Consider the following 15,768-nt stretch of genomic DNA (forward strand, 5'->3'; position numbering starts at 1 on the left):
CAGACAGTACTCCCAAGCATGAAAGTCTCAATTAGTTTCCTGATGGACACCAAAGAACCTAGCAAAAAATCCAAACTCCAGTGGATCTTTGACGTGGATCTTAGGAAGACATCAGCGCAAACCTATGGCTCTATGAAAACAGAAATCAAACAGTTGGGGGTGGTTTTGAGGATACTCTTGATGGAAAGGTCCACAAAATCCAGAAAACAGGCTGGAAGATGGAACCCTTGAAGCTCCTGTGGATTGGTCTCTCCCCCTGGATGGTGGCTCCAAACTTGGACTAAGAATGCCTTGTTTGTTTCTGCCTTCCAAATCCCATGCAAGTGAGGCTCCTGGTGAATTCTAACATGGAGCCATAAATGGGAATGGGTTTTGTAAAATCTAGTCCCTGACATTATCCACAGGGAGGATATCTCCAACTTTACCTTTTTTTGGTCCTATCATCTTCTCTTTTTAAGCCAAACTCTCTTCACCAAATTCCAGCCAGAGTAACAGACAAAAAGCAAAGGCCCAAATAAGAAAATAGTAATTCATGTGAAACTATATTCTTTCACAAATTTGACACACATAAAAATTTATTCCAACTGTTTATTAGAATGTAAAATGGGAAAACACTCACATACCCATTACCCCAAAAGTGCTTTGTCTGTAACAAATGTGGAATATTTGTATAAATAATAGAGTAGGGGTATCTAGAAACTGCCACACAAGGCCAGGGAGGAAATCCCAATACCAAACTATCATTCTTCAATGGTCCCTTAACACAGAACAAAGAAAACACTATTTACCAATTAACCTACTATGTACCAGAAACACACTTTAACTCACACATGGATCCAATAGGCTCAAAATGGAGAGAGAAAATATTAACTCATTTAAGGAAAAATTACTACCTAGTACTCATATTACTACTGCCAAAAAACAATTCGCAGAAGTCTCACTTCAATATTCCTTTCTAAAAATTAACAGGTAGAAATCCACAGTCCAGTGGTGCACGTCAAGGAAGAGACTGGATAAACATAATAAATTTACAACATTAATAACGGGTCTTTCAGGCTCAAAGTTTTCTGGAACATTATACATAAATTAATTTCCATCAAACTTGGTCATGTTACTTACTTTTCTTCTTCTCCACTGTAGGAGTTTACACATGTAAGAATGAAGGCTCATGACGTCTTACCACACTGTTTACATTCAAGATTATCCAGTGAGTCTTTCTGTGCCTTCTAAAGGGATTAAGATGACTACAGGCTTTCTCATATTCTTCACATTTATGTGGTTCTTTCCCCTGTGCACTCTCACACGTCTTAGACAGTTTGGGCGACAAAGGGAGGCTTTTCCACACTTATAGGGTTTCTCTCCAGCATGAGTTTTTCCATGTGTTTGTAAGGAACAGTTATAATTGAAGGCTTTACCACAATGTTTACATTTGTATGTTTTCTCTCCAGTGTGAGTGTTTTCATGTGTTTGTAAGGAATGATAAAAACTGAAGGCTTTACCACACTGTTTACAGACATAGCGTTTCCTTCTAGCATGAGTTTTTTCATGTTTGCGAAGATAACTTGAACACACGAATGCTTTACTACACTGCGTACATTCATAGGGTTTCTCTCCACTGTGTATTTTCGTGTGTCTTTGATAGCTCGTGTACCAGATGAAGGCTTTCCCACAATCCTTACATTCATAGGGTTTTTCTACACCGTGAATTCTCTCATGTTTTCGAAGATAACTGGGACAACTGAAGGTTTTATGACATTTTCTACATTCATACGGTTTTTCTCCAGTATGATTTCTTACATGCATTTGAAAGCCTCTCTGAGAAGTCAAAGCTTTACCACACTGCTTACATTCATATGGTATTTCTCCTGTGTGAATACTTTGATGTGTTTGAAAAGAATTGTAGTATCTGTAAGCTTTTCCACATTCTGTACATTTATAGGGTCTCTCTCCAGTATGAGTCCTTACATGTATTTTTAAGGAAGAAAAGTAACTGAAGGCTTTACCACACTGTTTACATTCATAGGGTTTCTCTCCAGTATGAGTTCTTCCATGTATTTGTAAGAACTGGTAATCTCTGAAGGCTTTTCCACAATGTTTACAGTAATAGTTTTTCTCTTTGATGTGACTTCTTTCATGTTTTCGAAGATAACTGGGACGACTGAAGGCTTTACTACATTTTTCACATTTGTAGGGTTTTTCTCCAGTGTGGCTTCTTTCATGTACTTGGAAGTCTACAAGAGAATGGAAAGCTTTACCACATTCTCTACATGTATAGGGTTTCTCCTCACTATGAATTCTTTCATGCTTCCAAAGGGAACGAGGACAAATGAAAACTTTACAACATTTTTTACATTCAAATGGTTTCCTTTCTGTGTGAGTCCTTAAATGTGCTTGAAAATTGTGATGGGATCTATAGGTTCTTCCACACTGTACACACGCATAGGATTTTTCTCTGGTGTGGGTTCTTTCGTGTATTTGAAGAGAATCTGAGGAAGTAAAGGTTTTGCCACATGCCTTACATCTATGAGGAACATTTCCAGTGTGCATTACCTTGTGTCTCTGGAAACTTCTGAGGCACATGAAGGCTCTTCCGCCCTCTGTACACGTATAGATTTCCTTTCCACTGTGATCTCCCTCATGTTTTTCAGAAACCTGGACATAACTGAAGGCTGTCCCATCTTCCTTACATGTATATGGCTTCTCTCCATATTTCCAACACTCATCTGGTTTCGGTTCAGTGTGACATTTAATGTGTCTGTTAAGGGATGAACGATGCATGAAGCCCTTTCCACAAGCACTGCATGGATGTGGTTTCACCCCAGGAGTTTTCTGATTCAAACTGAGACTTGGAATAAGGCTCAAGTTTTTCTCCAGGTGGACTACCCTCTCTATTTTCACAGAGTCTTCTTACCACAAGATTTCTGAAAAAAAAAAAAAGAAAAAGAAAGGCAAGTTACTAATGATTTCTTCATTAGTGATTTTATATTCATTACTAGAACATCTGAGCTACATTTTATGATTTATCTCAAAAGTGCAGGTTTCTTGCCCCATCTAAATTATCTGGAATTGAATATACTGAAAACCGTGCAAGAAGACTTCACCCTTGCTACCATCAAAACAGTCACATTCAGGAGTTCCTGTTGTGGCTCAGCAGAAACCAATCTGACTAGTATCCATGAGGATGCAGGTTCTATCCCTGGCCTCTCTCATTTGGCTAAGGATCCGGCGTTGCCATGAGCTGGGGTGTAGGTCACAGACACGCTTGAATCTGGCATTGCTGTGGCTATGGTGTAGGCCAGCAGCTGTAGCTCCAATTTGACCCCTAGCCTGGAAACTTCCATATGACGTGAGTGCAGCCCTAAAAAAGACCAAAAATGGAGTTCCCATCATGGCGCAGCAGAAACATATCCAACTAGGAACCATGAGGTTGGAGGTTCCATCCCTGGCCTCGCTCAGTGGATTAAGGATCCAGTGTTGCCATGAGGTGTGGTGTAGGCCACAGACGCAGTTCCAATGCTGTGGTGCAGGCCGGCAGCTGTAGCTCTGACTTGACCCCTAGCCTGGGAACCTCCATATGCCTCGGGTGTAGCCCTAAAAATCCAAAAAAAAAAAAAATCACATTCATATATAAGCTTTATTAATATTGTTTCCAAGTGAACTATTTTGCCAGTACTGAAAATCTATGTCACATATGAGAGCATTAAATTTTTTCTAGGAATAAATACATTTGAGAAGTTCCCATTGTGGCTCAGTGGGTTAAGAACCTGACCAGTATCCACAAGGATGCAGGTTCAATCCCTGGCCTCACTCAGGGGTTTAAAGTTCCACTGTTGCCACAAGCCGGGACATAATACACGGATGTGGCCCAGATTCAGTGCTGTGGCTGTGGTGTAAGTCAGCAGCTGCAGCTCCGATCGGACCCCAGCCCAGGGATTTTCATATGCTGCAGCTGCTGTCCAAGGAAGAAAAGAAAAGAAAGGGAGAGAGACAGGAAGGGAGGGAGGGAAGACAAAGGCAAGAAGGAAGAAAGAAGGGAGGATGGAGTAGATGTACCAGAGTAGGAGAATATTAAAAACAAAAAAAGGAGTTCCTGTCATGGCTCAGCAGGTTAAGAGCCAAACCAGTATTCATGAGGATGCGGATTCAATCCTTAGCCTCACTTAGTGAGTTAAGAATCCACGTTGCTAAGAGCTGTAACCTAGGTCACACACGAGGCTCAGATCTGGCTGGGGTGTAGGCTGGTGACTGCAGCTCCAATTCAAACCCTAGCCCAAGAACTTCCACATGCCATGAGTGCTGCCTTTAAAAAAATAATAATAATTTAAAGCCGAGCTTATTTATTTTGCTTGTTTTTAAAATTTCACAATATACCAGGACTCTGACATAAAACAGTTACTCTCTATTCTGTTGTAAGAGACTCACCTTGGTTTCCTCCCCGGATTTTTGTACTCATCTTCAATGGCATGACCTTCCCATTTTCTCCCTAAAATGCAAACCCAGAAAAATGACTCCAAAGCATTAGAAATTACACCAAAAATATCAGACTCTAGCGCTACAATGAGCTGCGACCATGCCTAGCTTATTCACCAATGTGCTCCCTTTCCACATTCTACATCTTAGAACAACGCTGACGGGCAGGAAAAACTTGTTCTCTGACAAAGTGAAGGAAAGGTGTCACCCTTACCTACTAAGGCCAGGTTCCTCAAGGTCTCTCGCATCACATCTCTATAGAGTTTCTTCTGGGAAAGATCCAGTAAGGCCCACTCCTCCAGGGTGAAGTTCACGGCCACATCCTCAAAAACCACTGAGTCCTAAAATAGCCAAATGTGGATATGGTAGGATGTGTGAGCCTGACATTGCCAGAGTATAGTCTACGGATAGAAAGGTGACGTCTGATTCTGTCATCGCCAAACCTCGATTCCATGACTTGATCATCAGAAACCAACTCTCTGTCCACACTTACTTCCTCATAAACCTACAGCATCATGAATACGCAGATGTGATTTATATACATCTTCATTGTGAGCACATTACATGCTATTGCTCTCTAATGGCAGGGTCCAGAGTATGTTGGAAAATGACCCAATGCCTATAAATGAAACACACATTATGGTTTTCACCCATTCCTTGTGAGAAAACCTTTGCTCTCTGTCCTTATTACCTACTGTTCACAGCACTCCATGAGGTCCCAGTGAATAAAACCATGACGAGGAACTAGAGGGTTTCTCTTCTATTTTCATCACCAAACATGAGATTCCAAGAGGCCTGTGGAAAGCAAATCTTTAACAAAGCCTAGCTGGCCACAGAGTTCTGGGTTCTTCAGGCCATTAGAAGGAATCAGATGGCTAGATGCAAATACTCCTGTGGAGAAAATTACTTTTAACTTGTGTCATCATCATCACAGATGCAATTCTTCCTTTCTCTCTCTGTTGTATTTGATGGGCTAGTGAGTAATTTGGATCTGAGAACGCAGACATAAGGAAGAAGGCGTGACAACTTACATTACAAAATCCATATACCCATGTGCCTCTGAGCAGCTTCCAGCCAATTCCTGGCACACAGGAACACCAACTGAATCAACGATAGGCCAGAAAGCTCTTCCTGGCAGAACCATTAGTTACCCTGGGCCCTGCTGCCCTTGAGGAACACGTTAAGAGCTGCAGACGGCAAAGACTTCGCTCAAGACCAGGATGGTCTGATACTGAATTTCCCCGCAATTATAAAATATGTGTAAGTGTCAGCAGTGCTTTCTTCCAAAGAACGTAAAATCCCCAGTCTCCAACCAGGAGGAAGTGTTTCCTGACCAGCTGCTCTACAGGCCACCCAGCCAATGTCTGTCATTTCTATGATCCCCCTTGCAGTAAAGGAGCAGGAGACCTCAACCCCCCGAGCATAAGAATCCCTCAGCTGAAGACACACACTGGCAAGAGGTTAGGAAAGGGTTTATTCCTCCAGAGGTTGTGTTTATGGATAGGGTAAGGTAGGCCTCTCAAGAGAGCATGAAACAGCTTGAGAGAGCAAGGGAAGGCACATGGGAGTTGTCTTTTTATGATCACATTCATATACAGGAGTTCCTGTTGTGGCCCAGCATGTTAAGAAACCGACTAGTATTCATGTGGGATCAATCCCTGGCCTCGCTCAGTGGGTTAACGATCCAACATTGCCATGAACTATTGTGTAATTTGCAGATTTGGCTCAGATCTAGTGTTGCTGTTGTGGTGTTGTAGGTCACCAGCTCTAGCCCCAATGTGACCCCTAGCCTGGGAACTTTCTTTTTTTTCTTTCTTTTTTTGTCTTTTTAGGGCCACATCTGCAGCCTATGGAAGCTCTCAGGCTAGATTTGGAGCTATAGCTGCCAGGCTATGCCACCCAGTCACAGCCACAGAGGATTTGAGCTGCACTGGCAACCTACACTACAGCTCACAGCAATGCCAGATCTTTAACCCACTGAGCGAGGCCAGGGATCAAACCCACCTCCTCATGGATACTAGTCGGGTTTGTTACCACTGATCCACGACAGGAACTCCTATCCTGGGAACTTTCATGTGACATGGATGAGGCCCTAAAAAAGAAAAACAAAATTAAAGAAAAAAGAACACAAACACCCATCCAACTATATGCTGTTTTTAATAAAATTACATTAACAGTAAAGAAATTAATTAAGACTCAGAGATGAAAAGATATCTCACGTCATCATTAAGAAACAGCTGGTAAATTTCCAAAAAACAGCTGGAACACCGATATTACTCTCAGACAAAGCACTGGGATAAAGAATGGCATTACATATTCATAAAGGGGTCAAGTCTCTAAGGAGACACAGCTATCTTTAGGGTTATGTGCACAGCAATAGAATGGCAAAGTACACCAGGAAAAAATGGATGGAACTGCAAGGAGAAACTGATGAATCCACAAATGTAAGGCAGAACCTTCAACTCGCCTCTATTAATAATTACAAGAACCAGGGAGTTCCCGTTGTGGCGCAGTGGTTAACAAATCCGACTAGGAACCATGAGGTGGTGGGTTCAATCCCTGGCCTCGCTCAGTGGGTTAAGGATCCAGCGTTGCCGTGAGCTGTGGTGTAGGTTGCAGACGAGGCTCAGATCCCGAGTTGCTGTGGCTCTGGTGTAGGCCGGCAGCTACAGCTCCAATTAAGACTCCTAGCCTGGGAACCTCCATATGCCGCAAGTGCGGCCCTAGAAAAAGACAAAAAAAAAAAAAAAAAAAAACCTTGCACACAGAGTCCCCTGGTGACTCCGTGGGTTGAGAATCTGGCATTGCCGACACTGTGGCTCAGGTCATCACTGTGGCGAAGGTTCAATCCCTGGCCTGGGAATTTCTGCATGTCATGGGTGTGGTCAAAAAAAATTTTGAACATCTGTTTCAGAATCTTTTTTTCTTTTTTTCTCTCCCTCCTGTCTTTCCCTGTTTTTTTTTCTTTTTTTTTCTTGCTTGTTTTGGTTTTTTCCTTTCTTTTTTGTCCTTTGTCAGTGAACATGCTTCAGAGGAGGGATGTCCTCTCTACCCTGGTATTTATGATTTTTTTCCTCCGTGGAGTCTTAAATCAGTGCCATCAGGGTGACCGGCCTCCTCCATTACAAGTGGTTGTGCTATAAAGTATGAGGAACGTAGGCTGAAGTCAGGTTTGAACTAATCCTTTGGCTGTTCCACAGGGGTGCCCAGTGTTGTCCTCTATAACCCGGAAGATCAGGATTCTTGTTGCACCACAGGCAGCAGCAGCAGCAGCTGCATTAGCAGAGGCACTTCAGTGTCCTAGGGAGCCCTCCGGAATTAGAGGGATGGACTCAAGCCAGCCATCCTAATACAGCCTTGCTCCCTCTCTTCTCTTTGTATTTTTATATAACTCCTCTTCATGGCTGACCACCCAATGGACCTACCTCTTGCACAGGATATAATCCCCCCCTTCAATGTGTGTCCCATACAGCCTGTGTCACTGCTTCACTCTCACATCGATGAACCCCAACGAAGACATCCTAGAGTGGATCAGGATGTTCTGAACAGAGTCTACTTGACCTTCTTCCTCTTACAGATTTTTGCTAACCTTCCCATGAAGGAATTAGAATTTCAAATAAACTAAGGGGAGGGACAAATTAGAAGTTGGGGGTTAACATACACACACTACTACATATGAAACAGATACTCCACAAGGACCAACTGTATAACACAGGGAACTCTATTTGATATTCTGTAATGACCTATATGGGAAAAAAATCTGAAAAAGAATAGATATATGCATAACTGAATCACCTTCTTGTACACCTGAAACGAACACATTACAAATCAACTATACTCCAATATAAAATGAATATAAAATGAAAAAAATTTTAAATAATAAAATAAACTGAGTAATTTATGTATTTTTCCTATTTAATAGCCTTTATTCTTAATTAACTTACTTTTGTCTTAAAATTTTTATTTTTTACTTTTTAAATTGTTTTCCATTTTGCACATGGAGTTCCCGGGCCTGGGATCAGATCCAAGCTGCAGTCACGACCTAAGCTGCAGCTGTGGAAACGCTGGATCCTTAACCCACTGTACCAGGCCAGCGAGTGAACCTGTGACCCAGGGCTCCCAAGATGCCACTGTTCCTGTTACACCACTGTAGGAACTCCTAAAATTTTTATTTTAAACTTTGATTTTTGCTTTTCTACAGAGGAAAGCATTCTAAGATTTACTCCTTTAAACACTAATGCTTTTATTTTTTTTAAATTTTTGTTTTTGCTTTTTAGGTCCGTACCCGTTGCATATGGAGGTTCCCAGGCTAGGGGTCAAATTGGAGCTACAAGTGCTGGCCTACGCCAGAGCCACAGCATTGCAGGATCTGACAGTGTCTGGGACCTACACCACAGCTCACGGCAATGCTGGATCCTTAACCCACTGAGCGAGGCCAGGGACTGAACCCACAATCTCATGGTTCCTAGTCAGATTCGTTTCTGCTGCGCCATGACAGGAACTTCAAGACTAATACTTTTAAAGTTTAAACCATAAAAAATGAAGTTTCAAATCCCCGTCCAACTTAAATAACAAGAGACATCATAGTTTCTCCTCATATCTCACTCTAGGGATCATCTCAGGAGAATGAGTTCTTTTTTTTTTAAGGCTGCACCTGCGGCATATGGAATTTCCCAGACTAGGGATTGAGTGGGAGTTGTAGCCTCAGGCCTATGCCACAGCAACACTGGATCCAAGCCCCATGTGTGACTAATGCTGCAGCTTGCGGTAACACAGGGTCCTTAACCCACTGAGTGATGCCAGAGATTGAACCCACATGCTCAGCGACACTGTTGTTGGGTTTTAACCTGCTGAGCCACCACAGGCACTCTAAATAAGTTAACTTCTTTTTTTTCTGGCCACCCCACAACATATGGAATTCCCAGGCCAGGGACAGATTCAAGACATAGTTGTGGCAGCTGTGTGGCAATGCCAGATCCTTTAACCCACTGCCAGGTTGGGAATTCAACCCGAGTCCTGGCTCTGCAGAGACACCTCCTATCCCACTGTGCAATAGCAGGAACCCCAGGAATAGGTAACATTTTATAATACACTCAGGATTTGGTCCTAATCCACTAAATGTATCAGGATTTTCAAAAGTTTAAGTTTTGAGTAGTTTTTCATCTATCAATTAAAATAGGAACTCATCTGCCTTACCAACATTATAGCATTTAAGTTTTCAAAGTTCTCTAGGGTCATACACCTACCCAAATGACCTAGAAAAATCCATCTGAAAACTCAAATACATCCATCTCTTACCTTAAGCCTCTCTTGCCTAAAGGAACAAATACTCTGCTTGGTTCCAGAATTTCTTGCCTTCCTCCCACTGTAACTCTCAACCAGTTGACACTTTTAAAGCCCAAGAATGAGAATGTTCATACGCAAAAAAAGAACACCATACACACAAAAGACACGAAATGGATTTAAAGACCTAAACATAAGGCCAGATACTATAAAATTCTTTTAAAACGTAGGCAGAAGAACACTCTGACATAGTCACGGCGATATCTTTTTTGATCCACCTCCTAGAGCAATGAAAATAAGAAGAAAAATAAACAAATGGGACCTAATTAAACTTAAAAGCTTCTGAACAGCAAAGAAAATCTTTTTTTTAAATTTTTTTGGCTTTTCAGGGCCGCACCGGCGGCATATGGAGGTTCCCAGGCTAGGGGTCTAATCGGAGCTGTAGCTGCCGGCCTATACCACAGCCACAGCAATACCAGATCCTTAACCCACTGAGCAAGGCCAGGGATCAAACCCACAACCTCATAGTTCCTAGTTGGATTCGTTTCCCCTGTGCCACGACGGGAATTCCAAGAAAAACTAAAAAAAAAAAAAAAAAAAGAAAAAAAAAAGACAACCTGCAGAATGGGAGAAAATCTTTGCAAACTAAGTGACCAACAAGGGATTATTCGAACAGCTCATGCAGCTTTATATCAACATCTACCCAATGGAAAAATGGTCAGGAGGTTCCTGTTTTGGCTCAGCGGTAAGGAACCTGATTAGTATCCATGAGGAATCGGGTTTGATCCCTGGGCCTGCTCATTGGGTTAAGGATCTGGCACTGACATGAACTGCGGTGTAGATCCCAGATCTGGATCTGGTGTTGCTGTGGATCTGGTGTTGCTGTGACTGTGGTATAGGACAGCAACTACAGCTCCCATTCAACCCCTGGCCTGGGAACTTCCATAGGCTGTGGGTATTGCCCTAGAAAGACAGGAAAAAAAAAGTCAGGAGGAGTCCCTCTGTGGCTCAGTGGGTTAAGGATCTAGCACTGTCACTACTATAGCTAAGGACGCTGCTGTGGGGTGGGTTCAAGTCGAGGAACTTCTGCATGCCATGGGTGCAGCAAAAAAAAAAAAAAGAGGTCATAAGATCTAAATAAGACATTTCAGTAGACATTTCTCCAAAGAAGAGAGACAGATAGACAAAAAAAAAAAAAAGAAAGAAAGAAAAAATGCTCAACATCACTAATCATTAGAAAAAGGCAAATCAAAACTACAATGAGGTAACACTTCTACCAGTCAGAATGGCCATCATCAAAAAGTCTACAAACAATAATCCCACTGTGGCAGGACAGGATCAGTGGTGTCTCTGAGTGCCATGACATAGGTTCAATCCCCGGCTGGGCACAGTGGGTTAAAGGATCCAGTGTCGCTGCAGCTGCAGTGTAGGTCACAGCTGTGGCTCAGATCAGATCCCCGGCCCTGGAACTCCATATGCTACAGGGTGGTTGGAGGGGGAAAAAAAAACTCTACAAACAATAAATGCGGGAGTGTGTGTGTGGAGAAAAGGGAACCCTCCTACACTAATTTTTTTTCTTTTTTTTTGTCTTTTGTCATATTAGGGTCGTGCCCACGGCATGTGAAAGTTCCCAGGCTAGGGGTCTAATTGGAGCTACAGCTGCTGGCCTACGCCACAGCCACAGCCACGCCAGATCCGAGCCGCGTCTGCAACCTACACCACAGCTCATGGCAATGCCGGATCCTTAACCCACTGAGTGAGGCCAGGGATCGAACCCACAACCTCATAGTTCCTAGTCGGATTCGTTTCTGCTGTGCTATGACAGGAACTCCACCTCCTACACTACTGGTAGGAATGTAAATTGGTACAACCACTGTGGGAAACAGTATGGAGGCAAAAACTAAATACAGAATGACCATATGATCTGCAATCCCACTCCTGGGCATACATCCAAAGAAAACCACAATTTGAAAAGATACATGCACCCCAATGTCCACTGCAGACACAATAGCCAAGACACAGAAGCAACCTAAATGTCCATCAACAGAGGAATAAACAAAGAGGTGGTACATGTATACAATGAATATTACTCTGCCATAAAAAAGAAGACTAAATAATGCCATTTGCAGCAACATGGATGAACCTAGAGTTTATCATACTAAGTCAAGTCAGACAGAGAAAGACAAATATCATATAACATCAATAATATGTGGAATCTAATTTAAAAAATGATACAAAATGGGAGCTTCTGCTGTGGCAAACAGGATCAGTGGCATCTTGGGAGCACTGGGACACAGGTTCAATCCCTGGCCCAGCACAGTGGGTGAAGGGTCTGTTGTTGACACAGCTACAGCTTAGGTGGAGACTCAGGCTTGGATCTGATCCCTAGCCTGGGAGCTCCATATGCATCAGGGTGGCCAAAAATGAAAACAAAAAAACCCAAAAAAACCGGAGTGATATGAAAGGATATATTCACAAAACAGAAACAGATTCAAAAATTTCAAAACCAAACTTATGGTTACCAAAGGGGAAACAGTGGGAGGAGGGATAAGTTAGGGGTTGGGATCAAAATACAAACACCACTATGTATAAAATATATAAGTAACAAAGACCTACTAGATAGCACAGTGAAATCTACTCAATACTCTGTAATAACCTATAAGGAAAAACAATCTGAAAAAGAATGGATATATGTATAGGTTTAACTGATTCACTCTGCTGTACTCCTAAAACTAAAACATTGTAATTCAATAATACTCTAATAAAAAAATTTAAAAATAGCTCAATTATGAAAAATCTTACACACTCAAAAAAAAAAAAAAAACAAAACTGTATCACAGGAAGTTCCCTTGTGGCTCAGGGGGTTAAGGATCTGGCGTGGTCACAGCTGTGGAGTAGGTTCCAACCGTGGCATGGATTCCGCCCCTTGTCCAGGAACTTCCAAATACTACGGGTACGGCAAAAAAGACAGAAAGAAAAGAAAGGAAGGAAGGATATCACAAACTACCAAGGGAAAATAGAGTTAAGAGTTGCAATATTCAATATATAAACATTTACATGGCAAGAAACAGAAATATTTGAATCAGGTAGGACAAGCAACCTGCTTCCCCATATTCCGGAAGAAAACCCACATTCCCAAGCTAGAGGTCCAGACTTCCCTTGTTGGGGTGCAACCCCTCGAGTGGGGCAGTCCCTGGTGTGGAAGGGTGGTGGGACACCTGAGCAGTGTCAGGAACAAACTCTGGTAACTTCACACACCCTCTCTCTTTTCTCAAGACATAATGGAAATACTCCTCCTCTGAGGCTTCATTTCTCACAAGTGAAGAAACTCCTGGCCAGACTGAATTTCAGACTGTGACTCAAATGAACCCCCCAATTCCTAAACACTTTGTCCAGAAGACAAATCTCCTGACTTCACAGACTTCCTCTGCATACACAAATTACTACACGTGCACCCACACCGTGGATGCCAAAGTCAAGCCTATGTCTACAAACAGGCCCCAGGAAAACACAATTAGAACCTCACAAAAGGCATCACTCCCCAGCCTCCGACAAGCCCCTCCTGCCACATACAGCAGACCCCTGGCTTCCTAGGTCTGTAGCTTCTCTCAGTTAAAAAGGTTTCTTCCATAGCAGGTGTTTGCACTCGCAGGCAGAGAGGCTCCCCAGAAGAATCAACTAGGCTTTCAAGTACTTCCCTTGCAGGGTCAGGTTACCTTAGAGACGCTGACTTCAGGTCTCTGCTTCTCAGCTAGTTGCCCTGGACCAGCATTAATACCTTAAATACACACACCCGGTATTCGAACAATCCACTAAAAATCACCAAAACCCAGTATTTGGGTATAAAAGACGAACGAAAACTGCAAGGCATTTTGTCAATTTAGCAACAACCCCCCCTCCCGCAATATCCGTTCATTTCGGAAAATAAATGTCAGTTGATTATTATTTTCGTGGCAAGAAACTGGAAAACAATTGTGACCTAACACACTTCTGGATATGGAAGCATAGCTCTGATACTGCATTTGAAATCACCCAAAAGAGAAAAACATATCTTAGACTGGGTGTTAGTTACTACACTCAATCATGGGGAGGAAAAAAATGAAAGCAAATTTTAAAAAAATGGAATGTAATCTTCCAATCTATTGCTTAAATACATTTTATATTTACCTGAAAAAAGGAGACTTAAAAAAGGGAACAGAAATCACAAACTCAGGGAGGGGCAGGGCTACCTGGAACTGTGATGAAAAGACAAACCACCCAGCAGTTCCCAAAAAGGAATCTCTACCCAAAGGACTCCAACAGGATGGCTGTGCCCAGGAAAGATTCTGGGGGTGGGGCTTCTATACAAGGTAGTTCCAGGTGATTAGCACCTGATTTCTTCTCCTGGAAATTATCCGCAGGGAAAAAACAAATCTTAAAAAGAGCCATCCATGGCTCCGTGCAGAAATGATAAGCAAAATAGTGCCCACTTTTTTTTTTTTTTTTGGCTTTTTAGGGCAGCAGTGCGGCATACGGAAGTTCCCAGGCTAGGGGAGAACCGGAGCTGTAAATGTAGGCCTAAGAGGTAGCCACGGAGCTCCGCGTAAAGAAGTTAATAAGGAAGCTATGAATAGGAGAGGGAAGATCTGGAAACTTCAAGACATTTCTTGCCAGCCCTGGGAGGAACTTTGTCTTGGCGGGGCGGGGGGGTCGTGGACATGAGCCCCTGCTCCTCAAACTTGAAAAAGTGAAGGGCAAACGGGTCTCCCGGGAAGAAAGAAGGGACTGGGGACCCCAAAGACCACAGCTCCTCCATGCACCAACCTCGGAGACTGAGTCTCCGCTGCCCCAGTGACCTTTTGCGGTCACAGCACAACTTAGAGCAAAAACCGCCGCACCCGGACTGCTGGCCCGGGCCCCACGCTGCGGCCCGGGCCCCACGCTGCGCCCCGACCCCGCCCCCGCGGACTGGGTACCCAGGTCCGCCGCGGGGAAGCCAGGGTGTGCTCATGGCCGATACTGGGCCCCACAACTCACCATGTTTCCGTTTCTCCGGTTCCAGGTCGTCCACCACCACGACTCCCAGGCGGCAAGCGCGGGTCACAGTGACAGAGGAGGTGACATACTCTTCTGAGGCAGTTAAGTGGACCCAGTTTGGCTTCCGGCCGCTACAGCCAGTTGGTGGCAGCCCGCGCCACCCACACACGCACGCACGCGCGCACAAGGAAGGTGGTCTTAACCAGCGAGTACCCTGATTGGACAGTTCGCAAGGCCACACCCTCCCGGGCCTGTGTCACCGTAGGTTAGAGGGCGGATCTTGGAGCTGAGCTTGTGCCGGCAGCGGCAGGGAACTGGCTTTTCCACAGACCCTGCAATGAATCATAAGGCTTCACAGTTAGTTAAGGCGCTTAGAAGGTGATTCCCATCCACTATAAACATCAAACAAACCTAAAATCAAGCGCTCTGCGTAGATCTATCAAAGCATTGAGGTGACAGGGCGAACTGATCTCAGAGAGATAGCAGTGGGTGATGGCTTAAAGCTAGATCAGTTAAGAGTCTCTGTTTAGGAATTGAATCTGGGCAGCCTGAATGAAAACCAGGAATCCTAGCTGATAGACCAGGGGGAGGCTGGGAGCAAAATTGCTCTGATTCTTGCCCCCTGTTGGAAGCAAGACTCTTTCAAGGAGGCAAGGACAGAAAAAACCTGTACGAAGCCTATTGTTAAAGAGTCACAGTAAGACATGGGGGAGAGCACACAGAGGAGTAATTTATTTAAGTCAGAAGCAAAGTAGTAATACACTCCTAAAAGAGGAGTGTGGGTGTGGGCCGCCTCCTGAGTTAGCACACCAGAGAGGTGATTTAAATCACTTACACAGCACAGTTCTTCTGGGTCTTTGTTGACGTTTGGCCATCATCTTGTTCTATTTCTCACACTTGACCAGACCCAGGCCCACCTCTCCAATCCGTCCCCTACCCCTCCACATGCGTGCACATCTTTTGGCAAAGATGGATTCCAGAGCAAGGGGTTCTGGGATG

The 15,768-nt window shown here is 43.6% G+C and overlaps 2 protein-coding genes across 2 annotated transcripts; both read right to left on the reverse strand.

Moving 5' to 3' along the window:
- Nucleotides 1–570: 570 nt before the first annotated feature.
- Nucleotides 571–2,861, reverse strand: LOC125125657 (zinc finger protein 709-like). The gene has a single exon (XM_047776962.1). It carries the CDS (start codon nucleotides 2,776–2,778, stop codon nucleotides 1,201–1,203), a length of 1,578 nt encoding a protein of 525 aa, XP_047632918.1. The 5' UTR covers nucleotides 2,779–2,861; the 3' UTR covers nucleotides 571–1,200.
- Nucleotides 2,834–14,949, reverse strand: LOC125124646 (zinc finger protein 669-like; the record flags this gene model as incomplete). The annotated part of the gene is made up of 4 exons (XM_047774690.1): nucleotides 14,770–14,949; nucleotides 4,685–4,811; nucleotides 4,423–4,483; nucleotides 2,834–2,921 (listed from the first exon to the last, which is right to left on the reverse strand). Coding segments are annotated over exons 1-4 (279 nt in total), but the record flags the coding sequence as incomplete, so codon positions are not given.
- Between the last annotated feature and the right edge of the window lie 819 nt (nucleotides 14,950–15,768).

Source organism: Phacochoerus africanus, chromosome 4 (assembly GCF_016906955.1).
Source record: "Phacochoerus africanus isolate WHEZ1 chromosome 4, ROS_Pafr_v1, whole genome shotgun sequence".
NCBI classification, from domain to species: domain Eukaryota; kingdom Metazoa; phylum Chordata; class Mammalia; order Artiodactyla; family Suidae; genus Phacochoerus; species Phacochoerus africanus.

Excerpts from the sequence above, each read along its gene's own strand:
- LOC125125657 (XM_047776962.1), bottom strand. The coding sequence starts at position 2,778 with ATGCATCGTTCATCCCTTAACAGACACATTAAATGTCACACTGAACCG.